This window comes from Perognathus longimembris, chromosome 16 (genome assembly GCF_023159225.1).
Source record: "Perognathus longimembris pacificus isolate PPM17 chromosome 16, ASM2315922v1, whole genome shotgun sequence".
Classification (NCBI taxonomy): Eukaryota; Metazoa; Chordata; class Mammalia; order Rodentia; family Heteromyidae; genus Perognathus; species Perognathus longimembris.
Window position 1 is genome coordinate 37069451 of NC_063176.1, and position 26391 is coordinate 37095841.

General features: G+C 41.8%; 1 protein-coding gene across 2 annotated transcripts in view; it reads left to right on the forward strand.

Moving 5' to 3' along the window:
• The window catches only part of Rfc1 (replication factor C subunit 1), a 56351-nt gene extending 30393 nt beyond the window's left edge, over positions 1-25958 (forward strand). Inside the window, exons 9-25 of one of the 2 annotated variants that reach the window (XM_048363972.1) lie at positions 1501-1787; positions 5161-5268; positions 6069-6248; positions 7661-7765; positions 10870-11278; positions 12139-12251; positions 14468-14582; positions 16160-16257; positions 16437-16574; positions 16715-16810; positions 16935-17033; positions 17685-17839; positions 17964-18081; positions 19077-19222; positions 22038-22251; positions 24212-24403; positions 25336-25958. In XM_048363972.1, the coding sequence (XP_048219929.1) occupies positions 1501-1787; positions 5161-5268; positions 6069-6248; positions 7661-7765; positions 10870-11278; positions 12139-12251; positions 14468-14582; positions 16160-16257; positions 16437-16574; positions 16715-16810; positions 16935-17033; positions 17685-17839; positions 17964-18081; positions 19077-19222; positions 22038-22251; positions 24212-24403; positions 25336-25419 (2657 nt within the window). In that variant the 3' untranslated portion in view covers positions 25420-25958. The remainder of the gene's footprint in view (positions 1-1500; positions 1788-5160; positions 5269-6068; positions 6249-7660; positions 7766-10869; positions 11279-12138; positions 12252-14467; positions 14583-16159; positions 16258-16436; positions 16575-16714; positions 16811-16934; positions 17034-17684; positions 17840-17963; positions 18082-19076; positions 19223-22037; positions 22252-24211; positions 24404-25335) is intronic. The other variant, XM_048363973.1, reaches the window with a different exon arrangement.
• The last annotated feature ends 433 nt before the right edge of the window (positions 25959-26391 follow it).

A 26391-nucleotide genomic window follows, 5' to 3' on the forward strand; every position in this document is an offset into this window, starting at 1 on the left:
CTGCGTATACTTTGAAAGCTATTTGGATACTTGCTTGTGGAGAGTGCCTTATGTTGTGCCAAAGGTACATTATGGTACCTTTGGCTTCCTATTGATTTCCAAGTGTATTGCAGCATGTGAATTTGCAGCATATGAAGACAAAAAACTAACTGCCATGAGCCTTTCATGTTAGAGTCCCATAGCATTAACTTAGAGTAGTTCAGGGCACCTGCAGCGTTTTTGCTGAGTGTGTTTGGACTTATCCGTTAAGAGCTCTGATACCGAACCACCCACTAGTACAGTGGTTTCCCATTGTGAAGGATTTGTCTCAGGACCCCTGTGGATACCAACATTTGGGGATTCTAAAGTCTTTTATATAAATTGCATAGAACCTATAAAGATAACCTATGCATAGCTCCCTATATACCCAGTCTCTAGCCTAACTTACAGCATGTAATACTAAGTAGTAATGTATTGTTTAGAGAATAAGGACAAGAAAAAAGCCTGTACATGCTCTGTACTGATATAATTAAAATGTTATCCTTTCCTATTTGATTGAATTCAAGAATATAGAACCTATGTTCTTTTTTATTTTTGAGACAGATTTGTACTATCTCTTAGGCTGGAATTTAGTGCAATATATAACTCAGGCTGGTCTCAAACTTGGAATTTTCCTGCCCATGTCACCCAAGTTCTAGGATTACAGATGTGCATCACCATGCCTGGCTAGATGGTCTTAATCCTATAAGTAGACTTGTCTTTTCATTATTTTTTAGTCTTGACACTTCAGGATTTTGGGTTTTCAGGTTGTATTATGAACACATAATTGTGGGATTTTTTTGGTTGGGTTTTTTATCTAACTGTATTTTTTTTGTCTTTTCTTTTTTGGTACTGGGGATTGAACCCAGGGCATTGCACTTGCTAAGCAAGCACTTTGCCACTGAGCTACATCCCAGCCCGGAACACATAATTTTTATCTGATATATTCTAGTGAAGCCTTTATGTAAATTTTAGAGTGTAACTTAAATCTACTTCTTGTTTTGTTCTGTTTTTTGCCAGTCCTGGGGCTTGAACTCAGGGCCTAAGCACTGTCCCTGGCTTCTTTTTGCTCAAGGCTAGCACTCTGCCACTTGAGCCACAGAACCACTTCCGGCTTTTTCTGTATATGTGGTGCTGAGGAATCGAACCCAGGGTTTCATGTATACGAGGCGAGCACTTTACTACTAGGCCATATTCCCAGCCCTAAATCTACTTCTTTAACTGTTATTTATAGTATTGTATCAACAGATGAACAGCTTATATTTAAAATAACAGACAGATCTCTTAATTTGAAGTGGTTACACAAAGGATTGTACAAATGTTTAATTAAAAGTGAGTGTTATATATAAAAAACTAAAATATTAATGTTTAGAAATCATCATATACTATGTGTTAGTAAGGTTACTTAGTTGAACAATGAAAAAAGAAAGTTGATACTGAGTATCATTTTCCACAAACAGCAACCATATCTTTTTTTCCTAGTAAAAACAGAACAGTTGTCAAGTGAGAGAAAGAGCTACAGTCCCAATAAGCAAACTAAGTGTGAAAGCTCAAAGGAATCTCAGCAACATTCCAAGTCATCAGCTCACAAAACAGGAGAATCCTTTTCTCCAAAGGCCAGTTCTAAGCTAGCACTTACGCAAATAAAAGAAGAGCGTTCTTATAAAGAATCAGAGCCTGTGGCCTCAAAAAGAAAAGAAAATGCTATTGAATTGAAAGAAGAGAAAAAAACTCCTCAAAAAGCCAAAAGTTCTCCTGCTAAGAAAGAGGTAGGAACTCTCTCAGAATATGTTTTGGGGCTGTGTGTTGATTGCGATTTGTTTTCAGGTTTTATTTAAATTGCTTTGTTATGGTTCTTTGAAGATAATATTTAAAGATTGGGCTCAAATGGTAGTGTATACCTGCATAGCAAGCCTGAGGCCCTCAGTTCAGACCCCACAGCACACTAAAAACATGTTATTTAAGGTCAAGGAGGGTAGCTCAGAGTAGAAGGCTTGCCTAGCAAGCTAAGCAAGCCCCAGAAGTATTAGTATAGGTAAAATAGTTATTTTTGTGTATTAGATAGTGTGCTAATATACATGGCATCTCTCAATCTTTACAATAACCTTTGAAATGTTTACTTTTATTACTTGTCAGGTATAAAGATGAGGAAATAAGCTAACGGAGTTTAAATAACTTTGCCAAAATTACTAGTAGTGAGTGAGTAGCAGAGCCAGTCTTGAACTTGGGTCTTCTGAGGACAATATGGTATGACAAGCAGACTGTGGGGCTCATTTCAAACCATAGCTTTGCCCCTGAGCGGTCGTGGGCCTTGGGTTTGGTTTCTCCCCGCTGTGTTGAGGTTTCCTCAATTGTAGGGTAGGGACCACAGTTGTACTCAGTGAGTACTGAATGACTGTTTTTGCTAAATGTGAAACCAGTTATATCATGGTGTGAGACATAGTGCTGTGTAAACTTTAGCTTTCACTCTTACCAATAATTGCTATTTAGGTTTCTTTTGAATTCTTTTGCTCTTATATAACAACAATGGTTAGGTGCCCAAGTCATTTTCAAAAGGAAAGGTAGTGAAATAACAGATGCTTTTCAAAAGTTTCATATCCAGATAGCCTTGAGAAGCTAGTGGTCTTAATGAATCTCTAGTTTTGAGCCACTTTAGTTTCATGATGAGCAATCTAGTCTTTCATGCCTCTTAGGCACTTAGTATTGAAAGCAGAGTATTGTCTATTTGAACTGTTTATAACCATTATTTTTTAGTGCAGAACCATGAAGTGGTGATTTTGAAATGCTTTTGTTATGGACAGTGCTCATAAATCTGCTTTAAGGAGCAATTAACTTTTTGGACTCAAATTTTTCTTCACTAAAAACTGGTACATGCATGCTTTTCTTCTGGAACATTAAATATGTTCAGTTTTAGAGGATATTTTTCTAGAAAGCAAAAATTTTAAATGATATTGTTAATCTTCACAGTATTTTTCATTAGGCTAAAAATAGAAAACTTGTGCATAAAATAGTTTGAGGAACATCAAAGTCTAATAAGTTTAGCTGAGCATTGTGGCATACACTGGTAATCCCAGAAATCTGGAGGCAAAGGCAGGAGGATTGAGCTCAGGGCCAGCTTGAACTATGTAGCAAGTTCAAGGCTCACCTAGACTACATAGTGAGAGCTTGTCTTTCAAAAAAAAAATCTAGCTGGGCGCCAGTGGCTCACACCTGTAATCCTACCTACGCAGGAGGCTGAGATCTGTGGATTGCAGTTCCGAGCCAACCCAGGCAGGAAAATTTGTGAGACTCATTTCCCATTAACCATCAGAGAAGTGGCAATGTGGCTCAAGTGGTAGACTGCTAGCCTTGAGCTGAAGAGCCCAACACCGACCCCCCTTCCCCCAAAAAGTCTTATTTAATTGATCTCAGTCAAATAATTCTAACTTAGTAAATAGATGTGTTTTAAAATGATTTTTAAATTGTGTATATTTCAGAATTTTAATGTTATAAATGAATAGTATTTCCATTTTGTATATATGAAGTCCCTTGAAGCTGTATAAGCAACTCTATTTTATTTTTATTTTTGAATTGTGATTATAAAGGTGATATACTGAGGGATTATAGTTAAATAGGTCAGGTACATTTCACTCAAGGCTAGCACTGTGCCACTTTGAGCCACAGCTCCACTTCTGGTTTTCTGGTAGTTAATTGGAGATAAGAGTCTCACGGACATTTTCCTGCCTGGGCTGGCTGCAAACCACTATCTTTATGAGGATGCCACCCTCCTGAGTAGATAGGATTATAGGAGTGAGCCACTGGTGCCTGGCCTGATATGTACATTTCTTTTTAGACAGTGTCACTTCTTCCCTGTCTCTCTCCCAGTTTGGCAGCTGTATTTTAATAAGCTTGTCTGGTTTGTATGTAGAGCAGTATGTGAGAGCCACTGTTACAAAGTAGGGTTGCGGTCTGAACCACCCTTAATGGTTAAATTATGTAAGCAGATTAACTTTTTTTGTTGTTTGGTTTTGTTTTTTTGCCAGTCCTGGGGCTTGGACTCAGGGCCTGGCTTCTTTTTGCTAGCCTTATATATGTGGTGCTGAGGAATCAAACCCAGGGCTTCAAGTATATGAGAAGAGCACTTTTCCACTAGGCCATATTCCCAGCCCCTAGTTTAACTTTTTAATTGGTTACATTGTTTATATAGAACTCTTAAAGGGAATGTGGTTAAATATAATACAAATAAGCTGGTGCTGGTGGCAGGTGTCTGTAAACTACTCTGGAGGCTGAGATTTGAGGATTGAGTTTTGAAGCCAGTGGGGGTAGGAAAAGTTCATGAGACTCTGTCTCCAATTAGCCACAAAAAGCTGGAAGTAGAGCTATTCCTCAAGTGGTAGAAGGCTAGCTTTGAGCACAAACGAGGGACAGAGCCCAGGCCCAGAGTTCAAGCTCCAGGATTGGGCCTCTCCCCTCTCCCCCCCCAAAAGAAGTAGAAAAAACAGTAGAGACCATCTTAAGTAGTTATTAAATCAGATTTATTGGGGCTTTCCCCCTAGCCATCCCATGTATCTTTGAATCAGAAACCTGGAAGTGGGCACAAGGCTATATGGCTTGAATAGTTTCCCCAGGATTTTCTGAGCCATGCTCTCCTGAGAGAGTGGGTGAGATTAAGTACAGGAAGGTACAACACATAGAACTTGTCTGCTCTAAAATAAAGACCACCCCTTTACTTGAGCTGACTGAGGGAAGCCTTTAATTCATGGGCCAAAGTGCTTATATCTCTATGGGATGTAAGGTAGTTTCAGGGGTAGTTTTAGGCCATAGTAAGCATCAGGTATCTTCTTGGGTAATCAGGAATAGAATTTAAAATTCCTATGAATTTCTGAAATAAAAGTTTCCATTTCTTTATGTAGAACTGAAAATGGGCTTTTCCCTCCAATCTGCCCTGATGTACGAGCCTTTATTAAGAGTAGGAAGCTTTGAGAGGGGCTGATATGGGAATGTTTGTCAGGTAGATATCCTGAAGCTGGAGCATAGCTATGTAGTGGAAACATAATTTCAGGGTAAAGCACATACATGACTTTAATGTGTATTATTTCTAGGAATGTATTTTTTACATGAATTTGATAAGACAGTTTTCATTTTTCTTTCCCTCTTTCAAAGTCTGTAAGTCCAGAAGATTTAGAAAAGAAACGCACTAATTATCAAGCTTATCGAAGTTACTTAAATAGAGAAGGTCCCAAAGCTCTGGGCTCTAAAGAAATACCAAAGGTAAGAGCAGTAAGAGAGCTTGCTACTCTCTGAGCCCCTCTGTGCTATGGGCCCAGGCTGTATGTACTGTGCTTCTCACATAAGGAAATGCTAACAGAAAAGTTGTGGTCACCATATTTGTAAATTAGGAATGTTTTTGCACTTTATGAATTACTGCTTGCTTAGGATAAGTAAAATGTTGAGAGCCATAGCTTTCTCAGGAGACTGATGATTGGGATTTGTGATAATAGAGACTTGTATGTGGAGTTTTGTCTAACTTGCTATTTCCTTTTGTCACTTAAGAAGAATGGGGATGAGTGAGCTTGTTTGAGCAGTCATTGGCCTTTCTTTAGCCTATTTAAAGTCTGTGTTCATCTCAGTTCTACTATGTATAACTTTCATTTCACTTGGATGAATAATTTTATTGATCTTTTGTAAAAAATGTAAACGTGTGATCATATTGTTATGGCCAGTGTCCCTTAAATGATGAGTTATCTTTCCAGTCAAGATCTTGTTGCCTTTACATTCCTAGCAGTTTTAGTAGTTATGATAAGCTTTGCCAACACAATTGGTATATGTTTCACAGTTGATATATGTTTCTTGTTGCTCCTTTTGTGTTTATTAAATGTTAGCTACATAAGATTTTCTCAGGATTTAGTTTCAGGTTCTGCCTATTTCCTGTAAATTTCCAGCCAGTGTTTCATGCTGAGGTTATTTATGATGTCAGATGAGAAAAATCAGTTGCTGCAGTTTTGATGCCAACTATTTCTTTGGAAAGCTACCATATAATTTCTACCCTGCTTGAACATTCTGGTTTTCAGGGAGCTGAAAACTGCTTGGAAGGCCTTATATTTGTGATCACAGGAGTCCTGGAGTCTATTGAAAGAGATGAAGCCAAGTCTCTAATTGAACGTTATGGGGGAAAAGTAACAGGAAATGTGAGCAAGAAAACCAATTACCTTGTCATGGGTCGTGATAGTGGACAGTCCAAGAGTGACAAGGTGGGTCCCCACCCAGTGAGAGCTGCTTGCTGGGCATGCTGGTGATGTGACTGTTTGTGGTAATGCCTTTACAGAGTTAACTGGGCAGCGAGGGGAAAACACTTTGTCTCACATCATTCTTTACATACCAATTTAGTGTGGTTGGCTTTGACCCCAGGGTGTTCCTTTCCAGTTGGAAACACAATTCCTGTTGACTTTGAGTTGACTTTTTTCATATATTCTAGTTTAAATCTTTTGAAAGAAACACAGCTTTATTTTTCTTCTAGCTCTATGTGTTTGTATGTATTCTCTATATATGCATGGTTTATTTGTTTATTGTACCAGGGTTCAAACTAAGGGCTTACACTTGTTAAGTGAGTGTTCTGCCATACTCCCAGGACTTTTTTTTTTTTTTAACTTTTTAGTTATTTTTCAGAGGTCTCATGTTTTTGTCCAGGGCCAGCATTAGACTCTGGTCTTCCCACCTATGCCTCCTGTGTAGCTGAGATGTTACTAACATGGCATGCACTACTGTGTGTGGCTTAATAATTGAGATTAATAACTTTTTTCCTAGACTTGCCTCAAACTGTGTTCCTTCCAATCTCTGCTTCCTAGCAGCAGGAGTTACAGGTGTGAGTCACTGTCTTAAGGTTTTTTGTTTTTTTTTAGGAAGTGCTAAGAACTACCACCAAAGGTTTTGTTGGATACAGTTGTGTTTAGTTCTAAGTAAGAGAATTCACAGCTAGTTGATTTAAACAAACTTGGGCTACTTTCCTTACACAAGAATTCCAGAGGTAGGCAGTTGCTGATATGGCTTAGCAGCTTAACGTGGCTCAGCTAGTCCCATTCTCCTTCGGTCATCTTTGTGTTAGCTTGTTGCCTTGTGCTTGCAGAGTAAGAAAGGAAGCAGTGACAAGTGTCATAGTAGCTGTGGCCTACCTGACAGCTGTTGACCCAGAAACACCTCCTGTAGAATTCCACCTCTCATTGGCCAGACTCCCATGAGCAGTCAGTTACCAGGGAGGTAGAGAAGGAGCAGGAATTCCCTGATCACACTGGGCCAGTTGTAAGATAAAACTCATTATGTGGAGACCCAGGGACATCAGAATCTTGTGGATAGGGAAGTAGGTTGCGGGAAATATCTGCCATTTGAGTCATACAAGATGGGGAAGAACTGTACGTAGGTCCTAGTAGCTTTGTCCTTTTTTTTTTTTTTCACAACAGTAATTGTGTGACACTTTCTCTGCCACTACCACTCTAAGGGAACACCAGTCATTTTCTTTCTTTTTAGTGAGACTTTTTCAGTGTGCGTGTATGTGTATGTGTGTGTTCATTCCAACATTACCTAGTCTACCAGTAAAACCCAAACCTTTTTTATTTACAGAAAGACAGATTAGGATATAGTTTTGATGATTTGTGTTTTGAACCAACAGGCAGCAGCTTTGGGGACAAAAATTATTGATGAAGATGGCCTATTGAATTTGATTCGAACTATGCCAGGCAAAAAGTCCAAGTATGAAATAGCAGTTGAAGCTGAGGTTTGTATACAGTGAACCTGATTTATTTCAGTTGGTGTATAGAAACATTTCATGGAGGTGTATGGTGAGTGGACACAATGCCTTTTTTTTTTTTTTTTTTGCTAGTCCTGGGCCTTGGACTCCGGGACTGAGCACTGTCCCTGGCTTCCTTTTGCTCAAGGCTAGCACTCTGCCACTTGAGCCACAGCACCACTTCTGGCCGTTTTCTATATATGTGGTGCCAGGGAATGGAACCCAGGGCTTCATGTATTCGAGACAAGCTCTCTTGCCACTAGGCAATATTCCCAGTCCCCAATGCCATTTCTTGAGAGCTTATTAACCCTTATGTCACAGACGAGCACACTTTATGTTCTTTGCCTTGAAGGATTCTACTTTAGGATGCCTTGTTTGATGTGCTGCCCTACTTTTCTCAGAAGGAATGAGAAAGAGGACAGTGTTTATTAAACACAGCTTGTTTAAGTACCAACCATGCTGTGCATTTCTCATCCTTCATTGACTTTACTATGGATGTTATTCCTTGTGTTCTTTAAATAATTCTGTTATGCATTATCAGTATGATAAATTATTCATCAATTAGAACTATATTGGAACTTTTCCAGTTGCAACAGAAACCAGCCTATATTGGTTTTAGGAGAAGGGAAAATTAGTGGCTTGAATAGCTTGTTATAAACTGGTGGATCCAGAGACTGTAATACCAGCAGAACCCTGTAACGTTCTGTCTCTGCTTCTCCTAGTTTTATTTATACTCAGTCATTCCACCTTTCATACCTGCCTGTCTTCTGCACTGTCACTGAAATGGCAAAGAGGTCCACTTGGTTTATCCTAGGGGATAATTTGGATCATGTACCATAGTAAAATTGTAAAAACAGGAGAAGTCAACATTGATGCCATAATGATACACATATACATACACAAAATAGTGGAACTTAGTGTCTTCTCCAGTTACCTCATTGTGTTTTAGTACCCCACACCACATTGGGCTGTGCTGCCTTATTCTCCTCCAGTCCATAACAATTCTTTAGTCTTTCCTTGTTGCCTTCAGGACCTTGACACCTCTGATGAGTGCTGGTCCGTTGTCTTATAGAATGTCTCAGTTGAGTTTGGTTGATCATTTCTCCCATCTCAGTGCACTGTATGATTTTGATATCACTGTCAATTATTTGATTGAAAGAGTGTAATGCTGAGCGCCAGTGGCTCATGCCTATAATCCTAGCTACTCAGGTGGCTGAGATATTCAGATTGCAGTTTGAAGTCAGCCTAGGCAGGAAAGTCCACTCTCCAATTGACCATCAAAAAAACCTAGAAGTGGAGCTATGGCTTAAGTGGTAGGGCACTAACTTTGAGCACAAAAGCTCAGGGACACAAAAAAGTTACCTGGTGAGCCATATGCTGATGGCTCTGGATTCTGTTATCACCTAGATCATGCTTGTAATTCTAGCTACTCAGGAGGCTGAGATCTGAGGATTACGGCTCAAGGTTCAAGCCCAGCCTCACCAGGAAAATCTTTGAGGCTACAATTAACCTCCACCAAAAAAGGGGGGTGGGGAGGTTGGAAGAAGAGTTGTGGCTCACATGGTAGAGTTCCAGCCTTGAGTAAAAAGGCTGTGTAACAGTGTATAAGCCCTGAGTTCATCCTGAACACTGGCACCAAAAAAAAGTTGCCCTTAGAAAATAGTGTAAGTCATGTTTTTTAGTTTATTTACAAAGCCATGCAACCCTCACAATTCATAACATTGTCATTCTAATAGTCCTGCCTGGTGTGTGGCACATGCCTATAATCCCAACTACTTGGAAAGTAAAGATAGGAGGACTGCTTACTTAGGTTGCCTGGGCAGAAATGTAAGGTCTTATCTGAAAAACAAACTAAAAGTGAAAGTACTTTGGTTGTGGCCCAGGTGGTCTTGAGTTCCATCTCCACAACCATCTCTTCCCTCACCAAAAAGTAAAAGCAGTCCCTTACTAATTCCTTAGTTATTTCTCATCCCTATCCCCTCATAATCATTACTTTGTCTCTGAGGGGTTGTTTGCTTATTACAGTAGTAGGGTTGAATTCAGGGTCTCCACTTGCTAAGTCGTGTGTCTACTTTTGTCTGAGGTCTGGCCTATTTCAGACACTTTAAATAAATAAATCCATATACTATGTGAACTCGTGTCTAATTTTTTCACTTAGCTTAATGATTTTTGTTTGTTTGTTTTGGCCAGTTGCTTGGGGAGCTTGAACTTAGGCCTGGGTGCTGAGATCTTTTGCTCACTCTACCACTTCCAGCCACAGCACCACTTCATTTTCTAGTGGTTAATGGGAGATCTCACAGATTTTCCTGGCATGGACCTCTGCTGCCCTGGCTTAGCCTAATGATGTTAAAGTTCACCTATGTTGTAGTATATATTAGTACTTCACTCCTTTTAATGATTAATGTTCCACTGTGCAAATTACTTTTTGTTTAGTCATCTGTGATAGACATTTGGGTTTCCATCTTTATAAACAACACTGGTATGTAAATTTATATACAAGTTTTTGTGGAGACATTAACTTGTAACTAGTTACAAAACTACAACAAAAATCCCTTATTATTCTCTTTTTTCTGAAACTGAAATCAGAGTGCTTATACTTTACAAAAAAGTATGTTCTTGTTTTTTTTTTTTTTTTGGCCAGTCCTGGGCCTTGGACTCAGGGCCTGAGCACTGTCCCTGGCTTCTTCCCGCTCAAGGCTAGCACTCTGCCAATTGAGCCACAGCGCCGCTTCTGGCCGTTTTCTGTATATGTGGTGCTGGGGAATCGAACCTAGGGCCTCGTGTATCCGAGGCAGGCACTCTTGCCACTAGGCTATATCCCCAGCCCTATGTTCTTGTTTTTGAGGTAGATCTTGCTAACTTTCTCTAGGCTGAATTTATGAGGCTTCTGTCTCCACCTCTGGGGTAGCCGGATCGTTGGTTATGGAGTTTAGAAAGTGATGGTTTCTATAAACAGCTCAGTCCATTGTGGAAAGACTAGAAGCTAAGATGCAGTAGGTCACATGGATACTTCAGATTGCCCTCTGTGGAGTATGTTTAGCAGAAATTCTGTGTCTCAAGTTTCTTTTTCTTTCACTTTTTGACTTTTTAAGATGAAAAAAGAGAAAACCAAATCGGAGAGGACACCTAAAAAAAATAACCAAGGAAAACGAAAAAGTAGTCCAAGCAAAAAGGAATCAGAATCTAAAAAGAACAAGTTGACTCCCCAAAAGGACAGCCCTAGGAAGGCAGTAAAAAAGGAAACAAAAGGAGCAACCGTGTTCCCAAGAGGCCTGCACTTGAGCGAGCAGGTGGCCAAGGAGGCAGATGGCGACAGCCAGGCGCGGGGTCTGGCTGATGACAGCAGTGAAAACCGAGTGGAAAATCTGCTCTGGGTGGATAAATACAAGCCAACCTCGCTCAAGACCATAATTGGACAGCAAGGCGATCAGAGTTGTGCCAATAAGCTTCTCCGCTGGCTCCGAAACTGGCACAAGACTTCGCCTGAAGAGAAAAAGCATGGTGATTTTTACAACTTCATTCATTCGTGTGTGTCTGTCGGCATGTAATTGCTCGGTTACACACTTGGGTGCAAGGCTAACGTTGGTTCTTTCACCCATCAGCAAGCCTTAGCTTACTGAATCCAGGTGCTGTAGTAGACCCTGGAGCTGCTGTGAATAAAGCAGCCTCCTCAGGAGCCTCCACACAGTGGGGCAACTGAGAATGAACCATTAAAGTGCCCTGAGCCAGTCATTACAGGGGTGAGTATAGGGTGTAGAGGGGCTGGTGGGGTTTGGTCAGGGAAGAGAAGGTGTGCTCCCATCCCTGGCAGAAAGGATAGCCCTGCTAGGACTTGGAGCCCTAGTGGTGGGAGACCTAGGGGAAAGTAGAGGTTGATATTGGGTGGGGAAGGAAAGTGTGCCAAGGCCATAGGGGTGGGTGAGGAGACAGCCGAGATGTGCCTCAGGTCAGGCAGCCCGAAAGCCCGGCCTGCACAATGGATGACTTACTTTGGGAGGCTTGATGAACCTCTGCTTTGGTGGTTTCTGTCCATTGGGTCCACCTCTGTGCCAGTACCCATGGGGAGTGGGTTCTCAGTCTTGTGTGGCAGTTGCAGGCACAGCATTTTCCTGCAAACTGGTGAGTGTGTGTTGGAAAGGAAGTTCATTGAATGACAGTTTTATAGACGAGTTTGAACATGAGTTTTTAAGTTTGGGTTGAGATGAGGAAGTTACTATGTATAATTCGTAGAAAATAGTCTGCAAATTTAGGACTAAAGTGAGAGCTGCTGTATGTGGGCAAGTCATCACAACCACTGCGGTTCCCGTGCTTCTGTTAGGTACTTTGGTAACCCAAACTCTCTGCAACTTCTTTTTCCTTAGTGGCCAAGTTCGGTAAATGTGCTGGCAAAGATGATGGCTCTAGTTTTAAGGCAGCGTTGCTCTCAGGCCCTCCAGGTATTGGGAAAACCACCACAGCCTCTCTGGTGTGTCAGGTGAGTGTGTCCTTGGAAAGACAAACATTAGTGTGCCCCTGTGGAGGGATAACTGTGTGCTGGTGAATGAGTGTATAATTGGTGTGTGTATGTAAACCTGCTGTGTATGTTTTTGTAAAATTAACAGGTAAGTAGTTTGTTGGCACAGATAGACTTGAACAGGGATGGTTTCTGTCTGGGGCAGCTTGAGATTTCCTTACATTATTCACAGTGGCAAATGTGAAACTTCAGTATTGTTTATTTCTCATATTTCCTGTTCAGTGTTTTCAGAGTATGGCTGTCTTAGAAGGGGACTCACATAATGTGATAGTATTCCCCTGTGAGCCAATCAGTGTGCTAAGCACTGGGGTGTACTTAGCTTTTAGATGTAGGTTAATCATTCTTAATATGAAAACCTGAAATTTTTTTTTTTTTGAGATAGGATCTCATTATAAAGCTTTGACTGGCCCTGGACTCATGAGGCGCATACATCACTATTCTCTGTTCCTGTTAAAGCTCTAAACTCAAAAGTTGGTTTTTTTTTTGTTTGTTTGTTTGTTTTTAGTATTGGATTAAACTTTCTGGGCAAGCACTAAACTACCTGAGCTACACTTCCAGCCCTTTTTGCTTTAGTTACATTTTGAATAGGGTCTTGCTTTTTGTCTAGGCTGGTCTGGACTTGTGATCCTCCTATTCTATAGCTGGAATTATAAGGTGTACACAGCTTTTTATTAGTTGAAATGGGATCTTTTGAACTTTTTGCCCGTGCTGGCCGTGAATTAAGATCCTAATTTTTGCCTCACAAGTAGCTAGGATTCTAGGTGTGAGCTGTGAGCTACCATGCCCAGCTTTAAAACTTTTTAGTGACATATTGGCATTCAAAAACTATCCAGATTTGGGGCTGAGGGGATGGCTCAAGTGGTAAAGTGCCTGTCTAACTAGCACAAGACCCAGAGTTCAAACTCCTAGCATTGCTTTCAGATTTGGAGCATTTTAGATTTCAGATTTTTGGGTTAGGGTTGCTCAACCAGTAAAGTATATGTAACTATTCCAAAATATGAAAACCTCTGCAACCTGAAGCACTTCAGGGTCCTGAGCATTTCAATTCAGGGATACTCTGTCTGTTCTACAAATACATGTTACAGGCATGAAAAGATATAAATACCTTATGTGCCTTTGTAGTTCTATATGTTCTGTTATGCTCATGTGACAAGGGAAACTGGCTGAAAAAAGCAGGTGATGAGATGGCAGTTGAGTCGGGGTATCTGTCCCTCCCTGATGTGTGCTCTTCCCTTCTTCCTTCTGGTTTCTGTGGCTGTTGGATTTCTAGACTTCTCAAGGACTTGATTTGCCTGGCCACTCAAGAGAAACAGTTAATACAATATCAGAATAGTAGCTGCTGGATTTCTAAGTTAGTGTTTCTTCTAGTCTTGGTTGGTATGGATCAGAGCATAACATTTATATATCAATGTTTATATTTCTCACATTAAAAACAAAACAATATTTTCCTAATCCCTACATTTGTGAACATAATTCTTCCTCATTGTCATGATGTTTTTGGTAATTTAAAGTAAGACACTTTCGTAGTTGATCAATTTTATAAAATGAATAAGAATAACTTGCAGTTTTCTGATAAAGAAGGAAATTTTGTAATTTATCTTGAAGAGGCCAGAATTACCTTGATTCTGTATCTGATATTGAATTCTTGGGATTATATTTAATTTTTAAGGGACTTTAAAGCAAATTAGAAAGTTTGCGTGTTTAAATATGCTCTTCTAGGTTAGTGTATCAGCTGAGGTTTAAAGACTGTATTTGTGGGCTGGGAATGTGGCTTAGTAGTGAGTGCTCACCTAGCCTCCATGAAGCCCTGGGTTCGATTCCTTGGTACCACATAAACAGAAAAAGCTGGAAGTGGCGCTGTGGCTCAAGTGGTAGAGTGCTAGCCTTGAGCAAAAGGAAGCCTGGAACAGTGCTCAGGCACTGAGTCCAAGCCCCAGGACTGGCCAAAAAAAAAGACTATTTGTGTGTGTTTCTGTGTGTGGGCTATATGTATACTTGATACTTTAGAAATGTCTAGAATGTGAGTCATATTACAGTTAAGCTTATTTATTATCTGTTGCTATCATTTTATATTTTACCCATAGTGTATGTGATTTTTCTTTTTTGTATAGCCTTTTTTTGGAGGAAGGGAGTTACTTTACATTGTAAATAGTAATGCTTTCCAATATTTTAATTAGGAACTGGGATACAGCTATGTAGAATTAAATGCTAGTGACACTCGGAGCAAGAATAGCTTGAAGGCAATTGTAGCTGAATCACTAAATAATACCAGCATCAAAGGCTTTTATTCAGGTAGGTGGCTATTCAACTTGTTGTTGTTGTTGTTATATAAGACAATACAAGTCTATTTCAACACTAACCAGCAGTACATACTACCACATGACAAGCCTCCTCCTAAAATTGTGGGGTTGTCAAGAAAATAAGGCTCTTATGGGGCAGTGGTTATACTTTTTAAAGCTTTAGTGGTTTCTGACGATGTGCTAAAATTTGTACGTGCACCTCTCTCAGTGTTTTTCTTACATGTTTAGAAGATACATAGATAAATTCTGTGAAGAAAGGAAGGAAATGCAGTGTGGTGTCTGAGGGAATGCAGCTGCAGATAAGAAATACTTGTGTTTGGGGCACTCTAAGCTTCTGGTAAAAGGGTGAACTTTTTTTTTTTTTTTTGCTAGTCCTGGGGCTTGGGACTCAGGGCCTGAGCTCTATCCCTGGTTTCTTTTTACTCAAGGCTAGCACTCTACCACTTGAGCCACAGTGCCACTCCTGGCCTTTTCTGTGTATGTGTGCTGAGGAATCAAACCCAGGGCTACTTGCATGCTAGGCAAGCACTCTACTGCTAAGCCACATTCCCAGCCCAAGGGTGAACTTTTTTGAGAAGCCTTGAGGAGTGAGTGAGAAAGCTGTTTGGAGATGGACAGAAAGACATGATGTGAAAATGCTTACTGGGTTCAGATGTGGCGAGTAGTCCTAGAGGCCCGAGTTTATGGGGAAAATGGAGATGCTCAAAGGACTGAGATGAATCTATTTAGAGCCTATCACAATTGCTGGGACACTTGAATTTTGCTCTTTCGTTTGTTTTTGTCAGTACAAAAAAATTCAGGGCCAGAGCGCTCTCCCTTAGCTTTTTCTCTCAAGGCTGGCACTCTACCACTGGAGCCACAGCTCCACTTACAGCTGCTTTTTGGCTGGTTAATTGGAGATAAAAGAGTCTCCAGTGTTTTCTGCCCAGGCTGGCTTTGGGTCTTGATCCTCAGATCTCAGCCTAGGATCACAGGCGTGAGCACTGCACCTAGCCTTTGGTTCTTGCAATGGTAGAAAATTATTGTTCGAGAGAAGCTGCTCAGGTAATGTTACTTTTACACAGGTGTGGGATGCAAATTGGGACAGTTCTGGAGAGCAGCCTAGTAGTATTTCTCAAACTATATTTTTCACACCTTCCAACCTGGAAATGACAATTTCTGGATTGTAGCTATTGTATTTGTAGATGTGCAAAATGACATAGGTACATACAGACATATCGAGATATTAAATATAACATAGCAAAAGCTTGGCAATCTCTTAATATTATTTTCATCAGTAGGCTGTGATTAAGTAATGACATATGCCAAGCTATATTAAGTTGCCTTAAGAATGAAATGTTGTATATCTGTAGATGAGGAACAAGTTAATCACCAAATTATGTGAAATGACAAAACCAAGGTGTATATTGTGCAGTGATTTTAGTATGTATAGAGAGTTTTTAAAGGGTATGTGAAGGATGGTTACCTCTGAGAAGAAGTTGGGGATGCAGGGGAAGGCTTACTTACTACTCTTGTAGGTTTTGAAGTTGTTGGAGACCTCCTGTGACTGTGTTCTTGTCCGTGTGTCAGGTGGGCCAGATGGAGCCGCTTCAGGCAGCGCGAAGCATGCGCTCATCATGGATGAAGTGGATGGCATGGCAGGCAGTGAGGACAGAGGAGGGATTCAGGTAAATGAAAGCCCTACACGTTTTCAGCCGATTTTTTTCCATTTAAAACAGTATTTAATTGTGTGCATTGTTATTTCTAGCAGTTAGCATATTTTTTAGAAGATTCTTAAAAGTTGAAATACATGGTATGGTATTTACTTCTTTTAAAAATGTTTTTATGTTGAAACTTTGTCTTTTAGGAATTAATTGGCCTGATAAAACATACTAAAATTCCCATTATTTGTATGTGCAATGATAGAAACCACCCCAAGATTCGCTCTTTGGTTCATTATTGTTTTGATCTTCGTTTTCAAAGACCTCGGGTTGAACAGATTAAGGTAAAATTAGAATTTCTTTTCTTCACCACACTGTTCTGTTTAAGTGTTGATTTAAAAAAAAACATCAGATAAGTATTTTTTAAAGGTCAGCATATAAACTAAAAAAAAAATGCTGAAGGATTCTTTCTTGTCAATTTCAGGGTGCTATGATGTCTATTGCATATAAGGAGGGTTTAAAGATCCCCCCTCCAGCTATGAATGAAGTGATTTTGGGAGCCAATCAAGATATCAGACAGGTGAGTTAAATGTATATTATGTGGCAATTGTTGGTTCTTGTGAATTAATTCCTTCAAACTTGTAAGGAGAGGTTGCTGTGCTTTCTTCTCTTTGCCTTGTCTTATTTATTTGTGTTTCTTTCAGGTTTTACACAATCTGAGTATGTGGAGTGCACAAAGTAAGGCACTAACCTATGACCAGGCCAAAGCTGACTCTCATCGGGCCAAGAAGGATATCAAACTGGTAAAAGAAGTTCCTGTTTCTTACTTTCTGCAGCCATTCAAGTGCATTCAAGTATATGATGGCATGTGTCACTTGCTCTAATATTAGACTACTTGTTCTGGCCCAGAGATCCTCTTACTCTGTGTCTTTTTGTCATCCTCCAACTTCCTCAACCCTGGACAACCACTAGTGTTTTTCCTCTCTTTAGTTTTTGCTTTTCCAGAATACTGTTATAGTGGAAATTATGAGCCTTTTGAGGTTGGCTTCTTTCACACAATTAGATACAGTTAAGATTCCTTCATCTTCATGGCTTGATAGAGGATCTTTAGAAAAAAAAAAGTCAAGTATTAGTCCCTTGTTTGGGTATACCACAGTTTATGTGTCCATTTACTTATTGAACGACATCTTTGCTGCTTCTAGCTTTTGGCAATTATAAACAAAACTGCTGTAAACAGTGTGCACAGGTTTTATTCATTTGAGTGACTAGCAAGGGTCATGACTGCAGATGGGAAGAGCATGTTGAGCTTTAGATGAATTGTCCAACACTAGCAGAGTGGCTCTACCACTTGCAGCAGTCAGAGATTGTGCCTGTTGCACCACATCCTTGCCAGCGCTTGAGGTCCATGTTCTAGGTTTTGCTCATTCTAACAGGTGTGCCCTTCATCTTTTCAGGGCCCATTTGATGTTGCCCGCAAAGTGTTTGCAGCCGGGGAGGAGACTGCCCACATGTCACTTATGGACAAATCAGATCTCTTTTTCCATGACTATTCAATAGCACCCCTCTTTGTCCAGGAGAATTACCTGCACGTGAAGCCTATAGCTGCGGGGTGAGCATTCCCAGTTAGTGGAGGGCAGGATTAGGGTCCCTCCCGGTGCTGCTGAGGCCAGATGTTTGGGGAGGAGAGGTGGGGTGTGGAGAGTGGTGTAATCTAGGCTGCCTCTCTCCTGCAGGGGTGACATGAAAAAGCACTTGATGCTTTTGAGCCGAGCGGCAGATAGCATATGCGATGGTGACCTCGTAGATAGTCAGATCCGGAGTAAGCAAAATTGGAGCCTTCTGCCCACTCAGGTAAGCGTGGGTTCTCCTTAAAGCACACACTGGGCTTCAGCTAGAGAGAACAAAGCAGCTTTTGTCCCCTGCAAGTATTTAAAATACCAGACGAATATTATGTTTGTGGCAAAAATATAATCTGTTACAGATTAAAATATTTTCCAGTTTCAAAAATGCTTTTTATGTAAATGGATGCAGGAAAATAAGAAAGCCAGTGTAACCAAAGCGCATGCGTGTGTGTGTGTGTGTGACAGAGAGTATAACTCTAGCCTTTCATACAGTGAAAACATCTACAGAGATTTTTTTTTTAAAGGTTCATTCTGAAATGCCATTCTCTTAAGTTTTCCACACTTGAATTTGCTGTGCTATCAGTTGCTTAAGCTAACCAGTGCTGAGACATGGTACTTGTGAGGCAAAGGCATGTGCTCAGTTGGCCAAGGATACAGTATGAACATGTTTTGGTCCACGGTGTTGATCGCAGTCTGTTGCTTATTCTGGGACAGGTTCCCCACATCTGTAGATCAGGGGAAGGGCCTGACTGCCCTGAAAATAGGCACTGGGACATCACTTCATTTCCCACAGACTATATTAGTCCATTTTTCCTATAAATGTAGTACAGTACCATAGATTTAGGAACTTAAGAGAGATGTATTTAGCTCACAGCTCTGGAGGATAGTTGGCCAAGTACGGAGGTAGCACAAGCCATCCCATAGGCTCATGAAGAGTATGTATGTTGTTGTTTTCTATCTCTGTACTATAAAGCTACCAGGCTTCAGTTATAGTGGAGTCTCTACCTTCATGACCTCATTAATCCAAGTCACTACCCAGAATCTGCCTTGCCTCTCTACGCCATAAGGTTGAATTACCTTTATACCTTCTTCATGCCTCATAATGGGGGTTAACTTAAAACACAGGAAGACTGTGCTGTTCACATTCAAACCAGATCTAGCCAGAGAACAAAACTAAAGAAACTGTAGCAAATTAAAACCTAGATTTGAATTGATTTTTTTCAGGCTATTTACGCCAGTGTTCTTCCTGGAGAGTTGATGAGGGGGTACATGAGCCAGTTCCCCTCCTTCCCCAGCTGGCTGGGGAAGCACTCAACCACAGGCAGACACGACCGCCTGGTTCAGGACCTTGCACTGCACATGAGTCTTCGGTAAGCACAATCATACCACTTCTGTCATTTTCTTGTGGTGATTTGAGGTATTATTTTTTACTCAGAACACAGTGAGTCTTAAAAATTTGGGGTTTTGTTTGGTTTTATTGCTAAGTAATTAGTTACCCTGGATAAATTCCTCTATAGCAAGTCTACCTTGTGAATCCATTATATGTGGCTTTAACCAAGTATGGTAAAAATAAAATATATAAAAAATCAGAAGAAATTTCAAAAAATAAAAAAAATTTTTGGTCGGTTATGGGGCTTGAACTCTGGGCCTGGGTGCTATCACTGTCCCTATGCTCTTCAGCTCAAGGCTAGCACTCTACAACTTGAGCCACAGCCCCACTTCTAGTTTTCTGGTAGTTAATTGGAGATAAGAGTCTCACAGACTTTCCTGCCTGCATTGGCTTTGAACCATGATCCTCAGATCTCAGCCTCCTGATGAGCCTCCGATGCCCGGCTTTCAAGAAATAATTTTAAAGCTGGAGGCATGGCACAAGCAGTAGAGCATATGCTTATTAGCAAGTGTGAGGCCCAGAGTTCAAACCAACAGTATCACCACCACCCAAAAAAATTAGTCCAGGTGGTTTGGCTGATGCCTATAATCCCAGCTATTCAGGAGGTAGAGATCAGGAAGGTTGTAGTTTCAGTCCAGTCTGGGCAAAACGTTAGGGATACCTTATCAACAAACAGGTGAGTATCATCCCAGCTAAATGGGAAGTTGTAGATAGAATTTGAGTCTGAAGCTAGTCAAAGCCCTAACCTAAAGCTGTCAAGGGCTGGACTTGGCCCAAGTGGTAGAGCACTTGCCTAGCAAGCATGGGGTCTGCAGTTCAAACCACAGTACAGCAAAGAAACAAAAATTTAGATTCTGTAGCCCAGAAGATGCACTGAAGCTCCTTGTTTAAATCACCCGCTGAGTATTTTCCTTTGTTCCTCAATTTTGTTAAAATATGCTTCACAAAAAGTAAATGGGGGGCTGGGAATGTGGCTTAGTGGTAGAGTGCTTGCCTTGCATGCATGAAGCCCTGGGTTCGGTTCCTCAACACCACATATATAGAAAGAGCCAGGAGTGGCACTGTGGCTCAAGTGGTAGAGTGCTAGCCTTGAGCAAAAAGAAGTCAGGGACTGTGCCCAGGCCCGGAGTCCCAAGCCCCAGGCCTGGCAAAAAAAACAAAGCAGTGGTACTCTGCAATGGTAGCCTTTCACTCCGCACTGGTGGCTGAATTTGGGGGTGGATCTCTGAAATTGGGGCCTTTAGCCCTGTCTTTGGCCCCAGGTGACACTGGCAGAGGTGTCTCACTCAGCTGGTTTTTTTGGGGGTGCTGGTTTGAAGCACGCCCTTTGGGCCCCTCTGTGTGGATCCTGACTCTACCGCTGCTGCCGTTCCTGTCTGCATTGGTGGGGGCTTGGCTGGAAGCCTTAGCCACAGTTTGTCCTAGGCTGGCTGCAGGTTAAGTCCGCAGGTGCAGGTGTGGGCCAGCACCCGTGTGGTCGGAGCAGGAGCCCCAGGCTATCTTGCCTAGTGTGAGCTGAGACTGATGCCCACTCAATGCCTAGCACCAAACGTTGTCCCTGGTCTCGAGCTCCCCCAAGCACCAACTCCTGACAGTGTGAAGGAGGTTAAAGCCTCACTTTCCTGGTACAGGCTGAGACCTATGTGTCCCTGGGTTCTTAGCTTAGAATCTCGGCTCTTCTTCATGTCCACCCCCGTTCCTGTGTCCTTTGCCTGCTTTTGAGCTCCTTCCCCACCCTTCTCCCACGCTCTCCTTCCAGGGTGTCACCCGTGAAGTTGTTTTTCTGTTGCACTACAGCTGCAGCCTTGAGTTGAGCTATGTCCCCTCCTGGCAAAGGCACTTTCTGGCACCCCATTGCCGAATGTGGCCTGGTGGGGCTGTCAGGGAATGTGAGTTGGGGGCCGGCCGGGTGGAGCTCTCTGAATTTTAGCAGTGGCCCACAGACGTTTTTTAAATAAGAAGGTGTAGTCACAATTGTGTTGTGATTCCTGCACAACTAGAAAAGAATTGACCACCCGTTGGAAGTTGATGACAGCCTGCCTGACTTTTTGTGTATCCAATTAATGCCTATTTTGCTTATATAACACCCCGGTCTCTCCCACCTTGGGATCTAAACTTCTTTCTGGTACTAGCCTAGTTTGGCCCGCTGGCAGTACTTTATCCTCTCTAAACATTAGTCCTGATCTTTGCCGGTCTGTTCTCATGGGCCATCTGAGGTCTGCCGTGAATGGGGCTCGCTCGAGTGTGGCTCTTCATGGAGCTGTGGGCCCCGTCAAGCCGCCATCCCAGCAGGGCTGCGTCCCGCACGCGGTAATGGGACTTCGTTATGAGGACTTGGGTTTTTGGTGTTTTTTGGTGTTTTTTTGTTTGTTTGTTTTTTTCAATTTTTCTCCTCTTTCTGAATTACGTCTGATGTTTCCTGATTGTCATGAATCTCTGACTGCTCGCCTTTCCCAGAGCTGGATTTCCAGCTTGGAGCTCTGATTAGATCTTCTCCATGTGCTTAATCTGCATAATAAAGTGAAGGCTTCAGATGTTGAAAGGCAGCATGTCTTTATTGGAAGGAGGGTGACATTTTTGGAGAATGATGTTCTGAACTCCACAACCGGAGCATGCGCATTTTCCTCAGCACAGGCTCCTTGGGACCACAGACTCACCAGCAGGCAGGCAGCTGTTACATAGCAGCCGCTCCTCTACATTGAACTCTGCCTGCCTGCTGGACTCGCGCTGCTGTGTACAATACGGCCCGTGGGTGATAGGCTGCCTCTGACAGTAGGTTTGTCTTTTGGTTTCAGAACTTACTCCAGCAAAAGGACTGTGAACATGGACTATCTGTCTCACGTCCGGGACGCACTTGTGCAGCCCCTGACTTCACAGGGTGTAGAAGGAGTGCAGCATGTAGTTGCCCTTATGGATACATATTATTTGATGAAAGAAGACTTTGAGAATATAATGGAAATTAGCAGCTGGGGTGGCAAACCTAGTCCCTTTTCCAAGCTGGATCCTAAGGTAAATTTTGTTGCTCATTGGTTCTCCATCACTTTGTTTTTGGTTTGGTTTGATTTCTTTGGAGACAGGGTCTCTGTATATAGCCCAGGCTGACCTGGAATTCATGGTGAAGTTTGTCTTGGTTGTACTTCAAGGATGTTTTAGTTGTTAAAAAAAGCTTTCCAAAGATAGGATTTCAGTACAAGTCTATATTTGACTACAGTTTGTATATGGATTACTTGTTTTGGTAGTACCTACAGTACCGTGCTTATTAGGTAAGTGCTCTACCATTTGGGCCACATCCTCAGCCCTTTTTTTGCACTAGTTATTTGTGTATATGTGTGTGTGTGCACCAGCCAGTGCTGAGCTTGATCTCAGGACCCCATGCTTTGTTTGGCTTTTTCTACCACTTGAGCCACACATCTATTTCCATCTTTTTGCTGGTTAATTGGAGATAAGACTCTTAAACATTTGTCTGCTTGAGCTGGCTTTGCACCATGAATCTCAGATCTCACCTTTCTGAGTAGCTTAGGATTTTAGATGAGTAAACAGTGCCCTGTTTTTACTGGTTATTTTTGAGATAGTCTCCATTTTTGCCTATGTACTTGCCTGGACCATGATTTGCCTATTTTTCGGCCTCTGGCCATGGCTGGGGCGACAGGCGCATTCCACCACGCCTAGCTTCTTCCATTGAGATGAAGGCTTGGGGATTTTTCTGCCTAAGCTGGCTTAGAACTGCTGTCCACCTAGTCTCAGCCTCTTGTGTAGGTAGGGTGACAGTACTTGTCACTTAGCTATCTGTTGAGGAAGGGTCTCAAACTTTTCTTCTCCAGGTAATCTCAAACCATGATCTTCCTGTCTCTTTTTTTTTTTGCCAGTCCTGGAGCTTGGACTCAGGGCCTTAGCACTGTCCCTGGCTTCTTTTTGCTCAAGGCTAGCACTCTACCACTTGAGCCACAGCGCCACCTCTGGCCATTTTCTGTATATGTGGTGCTGGGGAATTGAACCCAGGGCTTCATGTATATGGGCAAGCACTCTTGCCACTAGGCCATATTCCCAGCCCCAGCTAGCATTTTTTATTTTTATCTTGTCTTCGAGTCTGAGAGCAAAGAAAAATGCATTCCTTCTAGAGGAATGTACCTGGGAAGTGAGTGTGAGGGGCTGGTGTAGATTCTATCAGTGAAAGTGTTTACTGTCCGGGGATTTTTATAACTTCCTTTCCCATAGTCTACTGTATAAACCATGTCCTGTCTTTGAGCTTGAGTGACATAAGTGTGCCATAGCTGAGTGCCCCGTAGTGCTCAGTTGTGTGTCTGTGCGATACGCTATTAGAGGACAGCTTTCCTGTGGCTTGCCCTCTTGAGAATTTTGACGGATTTAATACTTATTAGTAAAAATTCACAGTAGACATCCGTTGTTAGGATTCATGGACTTATTCTAGGATACATTTAGACACTTTGAAGCAACAGCTAGAACCATGGTAAATAAAGGTAACATGCTTTGTACTGAAAGCCAACCTGGATCTTCTCGAGCCCTTTTCAGTTTTTTCACAGACTAGTTTTGCTTATTACTTTGTAGAAATGAGGAGAGTGCTGAATATGTAAAAATATGACTTAAGATGACTTTTGGTTTGTTTTTGCCTATAGTTCTCAGATACGGGTTCTTAATCTTGAGTTATGGGCCAGAAAAATACAGAACTTCTCCGTAGAAAAATGCATATACTTCCACTTAGGTATACATGCATAAATATTCTCGACATGGCTTCAAGGGGCTCTGAGAGCTAAAGATTCAAAAGAAGGGGGGAGGGGGGAATGAGGGAGGAGGTAACAGTACAAGAAATGTATCCAATGCCTAATGTATGAAACTGTAACCTCTCTGTACTGTAACCTCTCTGTTTGACAATAAAAATTAAAAAAAAAAAGATTCAAAAGAGTTGTTTGGCCTTTAGGTTTTAACACCTCCTGTTGCTCCTTTCCTTTAGGTGAAAGCAGCCTTCACAAGGGCTTACAACAAGGAGGCCCACCGCACCCCATACGCACTTCCGGTAGTAAGGACGTCCAGGTCCAGCACAGGCCCAGGAGTGGACCCTGAAGACAACGAAGAGTTACGGGAAGACGACTCGCAGTCTGACGAGAAAGAGCAGGATGCTCTAGAGAACGATGCCATGATCAAGGTAGGAGCCTCACCTACCAGAAGCATGTCATCATAATGGTTTCTTCCCCTGTGTAATGTGCTAGGTGAACAGTAGGCCATTCAGCAAGGGGCAGAGTACGCTCAACTCACTTCAGAGGGTGCTGGAGGTGGGTGGTTCATTTTTATACTTTTTTTTAATAGTGTAAGAGTCACATAGTAAGAAAATGGACCATCGTGGTGATGATTGTGTGTTCTATAGGAAGAAAAGAAGCCATTGGTGTATGCTTTCTCATCCACATACACAGTTTATATATAGTACATGCTGGCCTTGAACTTGCAATCCTTCTGCCTCAGCTGTTCATAGAGAAGCACATTTAACAAATGCACTTCTCCCTGTTACTCCTGTTGTGTTTTGCCACTCAGTTGCCTATAGAACTTCTCAGAATAAAACTGCCATTGTCCTTGGCCAAGGCAAAGGAATCTAGTGAGCATTTTCTGAGCTTTGCTGCTGTTTGCTTTTTGCTTCTTGTTGGATATGCAAGGTAGGAATAGAGTGGCTTCTCACTGTTGTGCTGTCTAGTCTGATAGGGACATGTGAAGCTGTGTTATTATGCCTGCTTTTCCCTTTCACAAATGAATAAGTTTAGATCGCTAGGCTGAAGCTGAAATTCTAACTGTAAATACTGCTATCTTTGTATGAGCTCAAGTTTTCTAAGCCATGGTTTAAACCCAAGAAACTCCCATACCTGCGGGACATATCCTGTCTTAGAACCTAAGTAGCTTTGCAGTTTTCACTGCTGTCTTTCAGCCAGCCCCGTTAGTAAAGGTGAGCTCATCAGAGATAGCAGTAACAACCGGCTGTTTGCAGCATCTCTGTAACTGAGATAATGGGCAAGTTTATTGTTGAGAAAAGCTTATTTCATTTGCTCATAAACACAGTTAACCCTTTTGTATGTCTTTTCCCTCCAACAGAAAAAGACAAAATCCACAAAGTCATCAAAACCAGAAAAAGATAAGGAACCAAAAAAAGGAAAAGGCAAAAGTTTGAAGAAATGAAACCAGTTTTTACTACCAGCGGCTACCGTGACTCCTCCCTCTGCCTGGTTCTGAGACGGCCTTGTGTTCTCGTGGAGGATCTATGCGTGGCGTGGTGGGTCCCCGGGGGCTCCACTGATGAAGCATGGTCCAGCTCTAGGGTGCGGCTGGCCAGCGGCTCACATACACCTCTTATAGAGGTTCAGAGGACCGTGTGGGTCCTCCACGGTCTCTGCCCATCTAATTCGATTGTCTTACTTCAAATTGACCATGCACATTCAGAACTAGGCATTACGTATGGGCCTTGGAGTCATAATGTAGTTAATAATAATAAACCTGGGAACAATGGGCCTAAGATCTTTTATAGGGTTGAGTTTATCCTAATGACCTTTATAGAATCGGACCAATGCTATTTTTTCTTAAAGGTAGTTCCTATTATGTGGTGAAATTTTGTAAATCAATCTGAATACAAAGCAATCACCACCTAGAACTGGGTAGTCTTTGTATATTGTCAAAGGATAAATTAGCAATAAAAATGTTCCATATGATTCATGTACAAATTTTTCTCAAGATTATCATCTTGTAAAGGAGGATATTATGTTGGTATATTACTCTATTAATTTGCAAATGATTGGATTAAAAAGCTCCCTCTGTTCCTAATTAACCAGTGACGTAGAAGGTCCCTTCAGCAGCTGGAATTCCCAGCGTCACCCTCACTGGGGGAGTACATGATGGGGATCCTCTGGGTTAGTGGAGGGTGTGGGAACTCAGGGCGATTGCTAGACATCGCTGTCCTTCAGTTTCACCCCACAGCCTAGGCTGGACTGGAAGGATCACTGTGCTGGGATTGAATGGACATGGTTCACTTTGTCCCTGGAAGATTCAGTTCTGTCCTGTGATGGATTCCTCCTACTGGACGGGAACTTCAGCTTGCCTAGCCCAGGGCTGTGGCTCTAGCCTTGGGTTTAAGTGTCCAGCTAGTTTTTAATTTGG